The following is an 8,754-nucleotide window of genomic DNA, read 5'->3' as shown; positions in this document are numbered from 1 at the left end:
TAAATGGGCAGGCTGTGTAGACAAAGCACAGGTGACCAAGTTCCAGAAGTTTCTTCTTGGTAGCTCTTTTTTTTTTTTTTGAAGTTTGAATAATTTTATTGTGTAGACATTAAATATTTTGTTTAAATATTAAACATTAAATCTTTTCCTGACTATCCAGACAGAAATAGAGAAAGCAGGAACAACAGGCAGGAGAAGAAACAGTCCAGTTAACAGACTTGTGACTTCTATGCCATCTGTAAAAAGGGGAGGGACTTCGGCATGGGTTTCAAAATTGCCTGGGAGCTGCCTCCTAAAGTCACCTCTACTTGGCATAAACCATGTTTTCTACACAAGGTATCTGATTCCAACAAAGGCAAAAGAAACCCAGAAAACAAAACAGAAAGAACTGGGGTGGTCTCCCATTGTCTGATAAAAGAGCTAGTATTACACTCAATAAGTTATAGTGGATATTCTGTAGCACTAAAGAAATTGTCATTTTACTTCGTACTACTGAGTCCTTGCCACGCAGAAGAGCTCTTCCTGAGAAATAAAAAACTTCAATCCTGGTTACCCTCAGAGGACGCCTTGAGCCTGGTTAAGGTCCTCAAGATGAAGATTTCCTGCTAGCAGGAAGCTATTCTCTAACTTTTAGGCTTACTGCACCATAGTTGAAACAATAGGCAAACTGGCTATTTCAGTAAATCTCAATGTCACTTGCCCATATGTGCTCAGCTAATTATTCAGTCACTGTTTTCTAAATTAACATTAAAAAACTCAACTTGCTTATACAGGCACAACTTTTTTTTAACTACAGAAGTTATATGCTGGGCTTAGCTGATACAGCACTGCCCCAGTATTACCTGAGGGATGCTTCTCCCAGAGCCAATTCGCACATGGTTTACCTCACAACCTTTTAAACTATCACTCAAAGTTAATTAAGCTGTAAACATTACTGAATAGCTGGGCTTATCGATTATGCAAGGGAAACCAAGGAGCAACAGTAGCACAAGGCAAAAGAGCCTCAAAGGAAAAACCTTTTCTTTGTATTTTTCATTCCATTTTCAGAGGGAAAGAGGGGAGCCACAACGCTACTGGCTAATCAATATAGCTACAATGAATTGACAACTAATATACAGGTTTCAGAGCCTCTGTTAATTTCCCCAGCATAGGCTTAAGCTACTGCCTCCTTTCTCCTTCTCCCCAATCATATATAGTCACCACTGTAAACAGAGCTCATAACTACAGATGAAGTTGTGGCTCGACTGTCGAAGTACACATAGTAGGAGAGCATCCTACTTTCTTAATGCATCTTTTTCAACTCAAGTATCTGAATGATATAAACAATGTGACAGATGACTTAAAAGTCATGCTTACACATATAGCTTCTATACTTGACTTTGCAGAATGTACTCCTTATTCCTTTAATAAGACCCCTAGAAAACTGCTTTTCTCTTGAGACAAGTTTCCTTGGCAAAAGTTGAATTCAAGAAATGGCTACCCAAAATGAGAGTCCCACCCCAAATCACAGGTGGAGCTATTACACCCGTTTCAAAACTTTCAAGTCCCTATACTGTACAAGCAGGCTCATGACTGAACACATAAGCCTTCTAAAATTTGACAACTTTAGTATAGAAACTGGTGTCTAAAGTTCCATCTCTTCTTCTGTGCAAGCAGCTGTCTCCAAACTAGTGTAAACAGGCAACCCTGTTTGCCGAGGTTCCAAGAACAGTTCAGTTCTTTGAGGGTAGGCAGTGCCAGCAGCTGCATGCTTAGTTTGGCTCTCTCCTGTGTAGTTCTTAGCATTAGATGACAGCTTTGGCTTATCAGAAAGGAGTTCAGGGAGAGGTTTCCAGAGCACAAGCTCCATGGAAGGACGGCTCATGGACTCAATCATTTTCTTTGTAAAGACTTCATCAAATTCCCTCTTCAAACCTGTTTTCATGGTATCAGAAAGGACAAGGTTGGGAAGATGGTTAATATTTCTGTCAGCTTCAACTTCTTCATCTTCGTCAATTATTCTGTCCTCAATTTCCTGAAGCCTCCTTCGGGCAACTTCACATTGTGGTTCTCCTGTTGTCTGATCCATCTCTTCACAAATAACATCTAACATGCCAGGTGCAGAAAGGCCACTAGTGCACGGATTTACTCCATGACCCTCTATATCCTGATGTGCACAAAGAATCCAGTCATTAGGACCAGCACAGAGCCCTGCTTCAGTTAGCCTTTTCTTTCTTACTGGACAATCATCCTCCTCCTCCTCTCGCTTGTGTTTCTTTCTATGGTGAACTGAAACACTCAACTGGATATAAAAGATATTCTCCTGGGTCACTTCTACAAATGGTCAACTCATTCCTCACTTGGTTATGGAAGCCAGGAAGTCCCACCATCTGCCATCTGCAACTCTTTCAAAAGCTCTGCTCACATTGTCAGTCAATTCTTTCTGTTTAGCTCTGACAATAGATTCCATCTCTTTCATGGCAGTTTCACCTTGAGCTTCTGCAAGTTTTTCATTGATTTCCATTATTTCCATGAGGAATTGACTGTCCATTTCATAATCTGTCCCTTCGGGAATCTCTACTCCACAGAGCTTTAGAAGGTATAGTCCCCTGCTCAGGGGGGCCAGAAGAGTCTTATAGGCATCATTAACAAGGGTCGAATGCTTCTCTGAGAAATCCTTTTCAGTCTGAGACCTCTGGCTGAAGAAATCTGGGTGGATAAGACGCTGTAGTTGCTGGTACCTATGCTGGAGCTTTGCAGTGTCAACTCTGAAGGAGCGGTTGCTCAATTTCGCCTAATCACACTCCTCGCCCCACCAGTCCGCGCTCCACTCTCGTCGTCATCCCACAAACCTTGGCCGCTCAGTCCGGCCCCCTCTTGGTAGCTCTTTGCTGCAGGAAGCCTTCTTCTTTGTTTGGGTCTGGGGGTTTTTCATTTCTTTTTCTTGGCCCTACTGATAGCTTTTGGTTATTATTAATATCCCTGATGAGAACTGGATTGGGACCCCAGTATCCTAGTGAACGCTGGAGAGAACATTAAACTTCACTGGAATTACCTGGAATTTCAGCATGTTTTGTCCTTGCTTCCCTCCTTCCCCCAACTGAGAAGGCTTCGTAGTCATTTGATGTCACGGAAAATACTTCATCTCTGAAATGATGACCTGAGTAATATATTTGCACACCCTTTCTTGCCTTCTAGCCCTTTCACTCATAGGCAGTGTCTGCCACAAAATAGATGCACAATGAATATCTGCTGGATGGATGAATGAATGGGATGTTGTATAGGTTTGGATGCTGGAAGGATTTAGCATTTTTGAGAGAAGTTATGGATGATGTTTGGTGGAGTTCCAAGCATCATTAAGATCTGAGATCCCGAATAACAAAGAGGAAAAGGGGAATAGGGGATGGAAGAAGAAAATGGCTAAGATTTATTGAGCATTTACTACATCAGGCTCTTTGCATATGTGCTTTTCTTTCAGCATCAACTGTGTTCTGGGAGGTGGTTGTTAGCATTATCATTTCATAGGTGACAAATAATGGTTAGGGATTGAACCAAGGTCACAGACCTTAGTTGGCAGGATAGGGATTTGAACCTACAGCTCTTGTCGACAACCAGGGCTTCTCAAATGTAGCCACACAAATCCCCATACCGGAAGAGGAGGTTGGTCTCATACTGTCAGAGCTTGGTGGCGAAGCCCAAAGATAGGCCATAGCATCAGTCAGATTTCTTTGAAGGCTGAGTATTTTTCTACAAACACTTATGGGAATCTTACAGTCTGTTCCATAATGTGTTTGGTTGAATGTAAAATAATATTTTAAGTTACTTGATTATCAAAGTGTTTAATTTTTCTGCCCCAAGTCTTTCATTACAAGGGACCCACCTAAAGTTGCTCCAAGTGTATCTTCTGGGACTTTTCTGGGAATTCCATGAAGAGAGAATCAGAGGTGGCAATTTGGTTGGAAGAGGGACTGGGGAACCTGTCTTGAAATTTTGTTCCCATTTCAAGTGTAGTTTTTTACTTAGATTGGATGCTTATTTGCAGCGGCATGGGGCTATTAGAGATGAGGAAGGTGCCAAAACTCCCCATGATTTCGGCTTGTTTATCAGGAGCTTTAAGTACCCTGATGTAACTGCTGTTAATCCACGTTTGAGAAGTACGCACAGAAACATACTTCACTGTATTATCTGAAAAATAATGACACCAATAACAATTACTGTGCATATGATTAATTGGTTAGTCATAAATGGCGTTTTATCCTCGTTTTACTGTATGGATGATAAAACTTAAAGGAGATACTTGAGAAAAGAATGTGGATTAAGAATCCTTGAAAAACAGAATATTTCCAAACTTCTGCTGGTCAGCAGTCACTTATTGGTAGATGACTATTAGAAAGTAATTCCTGACAATATCAAAAACTTGCATTTGTTTAGAACTTTACCATTTATAATTTGTCATTCACTTTTACATTTTTTTACAACAACTAACATTGATGAGAGATTTACACATATTATCTCATTTATCCACCAACAACTCTATGAGACAGGTACTATTACTTTCTCTACAGATGAAGAACTTGAGGCACACTTGACAAGTGACTTGCCCGAGGTGACATACTTTCGGAGGTGTCAGAGTCAGGATTCAAATTCCGCTTTATCTAACTTTACAACCTGTGCTCTTTATCCCTCTGCTGGGCTACCAGTTGTTTTTCTCCTTGGTGAAGTTCTCAGTTCCTGGCCTGTCCTCAGCCTCACTCATAGTTATAGCAACCCTCTAGTAATCCTGCAGAGGCATCCTTCTCCAGACTGCAGTATCCCTTAAAACACCTGCCAGTGCATGGCAAATCTGGTTTGATTTTCTAAAACTTGAGTATGCAACCCAGGTCAGCAGGAAGCAAACTGAGCCCCTCCAGAGGGTCATGGGAAGAGTACAGATGTTCCCTCTTGGAAATTACTTTTCTCTTCCGGGATAACATAACACACAAAAGGAAGTGGAAAAGTTAACCAATGCCCGTAAATGTGGGTTGTTGCAACCTTGCTGGAACTAACTTCAGAATGGTTGGGCTGGTCTGAGTTCATCTTACTCCTGGGAGTTGGGCTGTTAAGTTCCGAGTGACGGTCCTACAGTTATCTATGACTGTGCTTGCACAGGACAGGTTGGATCGAGAAGTGGGAAATCTGCTGTTTTCTGATTTTGATATCTCAGCTGAATGTAAATAAAAAGATGGAAGAGAAAAATGGAGATAAACGCATTAGCTTGATTAGAGGCTTTATTTGCATAAAACTCTTTGAATCACAATTTCCCTCTGGCTTTGGACACCCCCCCCCCCCCCCCCGCCCCTTCTTGCCTTTCTTATTATCCGGTCCAAGGTCATTACTAAAAGGCTTCCTGTTTCTTGGACGAAGACTTACTGAAATATTAATTTCATTGCCCAAAGTAGATTCATATGGTCTGGTGAATAACTTGAGTTTCTGTCAAAATCACAAAGTGAGAGAGTTATTTTTTATGCCTTTGGAAATGTGGTTCAGGAATTTTAGTAACAGGCAGCTGAAACTTCACTCTCATTTTGCCTGTGTTTATGACAGAAATGAGTACAACTCTTTATGTTCTTTGGTAATTACTGCAGTGAAACAACTGTAACTGGGTAAGTTGCATGTTTAAGGCATCATGCAGGAGATTTCTTTTGTTTTCCTTTAATTGCACTGTGACTGGGTTTGAATTTGATGCATAAGATTCTGAGAGAGAAATGAACTTGTGACATTTGAAGTTTGGAAGTATTTTTTTTTTTTTAGTATAGGTAGAGCTTGAATATTCAAGATTTTGCTGAATGCCTTTTCAGTTTGTAACTGCTTTCACACAAAAGCTTGACTTCAATGCTTTTTTTTTCCGTTGTTCTTTTGCAGCCTTGACTGTATGTGTAATTTAATCCAGTGTATTAAAAAGAAGTTGCGTTCCTCAATAGTAGAGCAAAAAGCCCTCAATCTCCCTTAGTAGTAGTTAATGATAATAATACTTGCAAGCACAATTCTTTAAAACAAAGACAAAACAAAACAAAAAAACCCCTAAACTGTAATTGAAGGTTTTTGCATCATTACAGGCAACAGCCTCATAAGGCTGTAACAGATACACTTGGAGAGAGTTTGGCTCATTTTATTGACATATTGTTTTGTCTGTTGTGAGTAGACATGCATTATTCTTGGCCCAAGTAACATATATCAGTTGACAAAAGCCAGCAACTTACTTACCTGGCCTCACTCTGGAAATATCCTTGAAAGTTCTTACTTTACTGTTCTTTTCAGCTGGTTTTGCTCAGTTGCTCTTTGCATAGCTGTTTTCCAGTCTGTTTTATAATCCATACATGTTCCCCCCACACCCAGCCTTGCATTGCTGGAATCTTTTCTGTTTTACTTTAAAAAGCACTTTGCTAAATGTCACAACAAAATAAAGCATGGATTAGAAACAGCATTGCGGTTGCAGACTTAATGCCTTTGTGACATCTCATTGCTATGCAAATGAGATTCAAGGAGGTCATCCCTTTAGCAGTTGCTCTAGCCCCGGTATCTACTTGATATTCCTTGGCCCAACTTACTAAGCATTCATTACTGAGGTGGCCTAGGTGTTTAACTCTTTGTTGGCTTTGAACCTGCTATTTGAGTCTGCTGAGTTCAACAGCTCCTTCTTTAGTGGATGTTTGCATTTTAGGGACCTCTTTGCTTCTCTGCTCTGGGCTTCTCAGACTGTGGGTACCTCAGGAAACCCAGTACTCCTGTTTGCAAGATACACTTGTTTGTATGCCAAGACAGTATTGGGAAAGCTCATTTGTGATGTTTCCTTTGCTATCTCAAGTATTTTTATCATTGCTAAATACTATACATTTAGATAGATGTTTTATTCACTTGCATTTGTGACAAGTTCTTACAAATATTCCGTAGAAAAATGTGTGTCTGGGCTGGTAAATGTTCACATAATACTTACTTTAAAATTAATTGTCCACAGTTCAAACTTGATTTCATCTGATTTAGCAGGTGTGTTAATAGTAAGTCGTTACTGTAAGTGGTGGAATCTGGTTTTAATTCAGTAAGAACCAACTACCTTTAATGAGTACAGATTATTGCTGGTGTTCCATTTGCTTGGTTAAAGGGTGTTTTTGATTTGCTAGTATGATTCGTTTACAGTATGATTGTAAAAGTAGGGTCCACTTGTCTTATAATTCCAGTTTTGAATGAGCATTTTGCAGTTTGAGCAACTGGCCATATTTTAAATGGTTGATTCATTATGTAATTCTTCTCTTAGTGATTATTTCAGTGTAGTGGATTTTCTTTACACACGAGCAGATACAAAGCTGTGTAAACACTGAGTTAGTTCTGAGAACTTGGGTAAAATAACTGCTAACACAAAGAAAGCATGCCTTGTACTTGGTGTAAGAAGGCTTAGGCACTCTGGAGAAGAACATTCATCTTACACCACGGTCCCCTACACATTAAGAATTAAAATGTTGACATTGATGAGAGGGGTGATTTGAACAACTCTGTGTTTCACATGGAGAATTACAGAATGAGGATTTGACCCTTTTCATGGATTAAATAGGCATCTCTGGATTAAAGTATTTAATCAAATCCAAAAAAAATTTTTAAAAGCTTCTTTGGCCTCTTATAAACCAGTACCTTTCAGAGTGTCATATCTGACTGCCTACTGGTGTGAAGGACTGCTCAGACATCTGATAATGACAGGTTATCTTGAATTCTGCTGAGAGCGGCATTACGCCTTCATGATTTTGATCAAGGGCAGTAGAAAACTACTAGTAGTTAAAATTGGAACAATATTTCAAGGGCCAGTTAAGTGCAACATTAGAGTGAAAACTTAGAATCACCCTTCTCTGTGGTTTCCCACGTCCTGTCCTTGTCTTTATTGGATCATAAACATTCATGGCGACCCTGTTATACTTTGCATCTTGCTGGGTGCTGGGAGGGCCAGGGGGTCAATTTGACACTGTTCTTGACTTCGAGGAATTTAAGGTATGGGGGTGAGACAAGGCCTACAGTAACCATCAAGGAATAAGATGTGGCATTGCTGCAGTGGCTGTGCTCTGCTAGTTTGGGCAGAGAAGTGTTTTCTCTGAACTCACCTGGGAATTGATTTCTGATCTCTTATGGACACCTCTGAAAGCAGGACTCCCTGTTCAATGCTGGAGCACCCTGATACAGGAACCGAGGGTGGCCAGTTACCCGATAACTAACACTTGAAGAGTCAAATTTCTCAACTTGATGCTCCTAATCTATCCTGGCAATTCTTCTTTATTCAATCAACAATTAGAAGGAAATCTTATTTAGTAGGTGCGTTCTAGGAAACAGAATATGTCATTTTCAGAGGTTTTTTTTTTTAATTGTTGTGAAATCTTTTCATGTAAAGAAGCCCTCTAAGTTATTCTTTTGTAAAGAGACAAATATAATTTATGAGTTGTAAATTTGAATTTACCAAAGTGATGTTAGAAATATTAAAATCCGGGAATAATTATATCTGGTTTGCAGATTATCTTGGGCCCTGGCAGGCAGCTGCCCCTTCTCTATGGTCTTCAGTTTTCCACCTAAACCAGATGTTGGGTGTGTGACCTGTTGAATTGAAATCAACCAATATTGATTAAAATGAAAAGAGGAGACAAAGTTAGAGAATGTAGAAGCTAAAATGAGACAAAGTCTGAATATTGTTTGTCTCTGCTGTCACTGTTTCCAATAACACACATGATTCAGTGGAATGCTTTCAGGCGTGGGTGAATTATC

The 8,754-nt window shown here is 39.9% G+C and overlaps 2 protein-coding genes across 2 annotated transcripts; both read right to left on the bottom strand.

Annotated features, from left to right (window-relative positions):
• Positions 1-787: 787 nt before the first annotated feature.
• LOC309826361 (coiled-coil domain-containing protein 117) lies at positions 788-2,225 on the bottom strand. Its single transcript, XM_082660473.1, has one exon. The coding sequence runs from the start codon at positions 2,090-2,092 to the stop codon at positions 1,625-1,627; it is 468 nt and encodes a 155-aa protein (XP_082516599.1). The 5' UTR covers positions 2,093-2,225; the 3' UTR covers positions 788-1,624.
• Positions 2,226-2,335: 110 nt separating this feature from the next.
• Positions 2,336-7,736, bottom strand: LOC309826083 (iron-sulfur cluster co-chaperone protein HscB-like; the record flags this gene model as incomplete). Its single annotated transcript, XM_082660067.1, has 2 exons — positions 2,336-2,773; positions 7,671-7,736. 2 exons carry the CDS (start codon positions 7,734-7,736, stop codon positions 2,336-2,338), a joined length of 504 nt encoding a protein of 167 aa, XP_082516193.1.
• Between the last annotated feature and the right edge of the window lie 1,018 nt (positions 7,737-8,754).

Source organism: Grampus griseus (assembly GCF_964374135.1).
Source record: "Grampus griseus genome assembly, chromosome: 8".
Lineage (NCBI taxonomy): Eukaryota > Metazoa > Chordata > Mammalia > Artiodactyla > Delphinidae > Grampus > Grampus griseus.
Note: the sequence above shows the minus strand (reverse complement) of the source record. Positions and strands in the feature narration are given on the sequence as shown.

What these genes read in the sequence shown, in the direction of transcription:
- LOC309826361 (XM_082660473.1), bottom strand. Translation starts at nt 2,092, where the DNA reads ATGTTAGATGTTATTTGTGAAGAGATGGATCAGACAACAGGAGAACCA.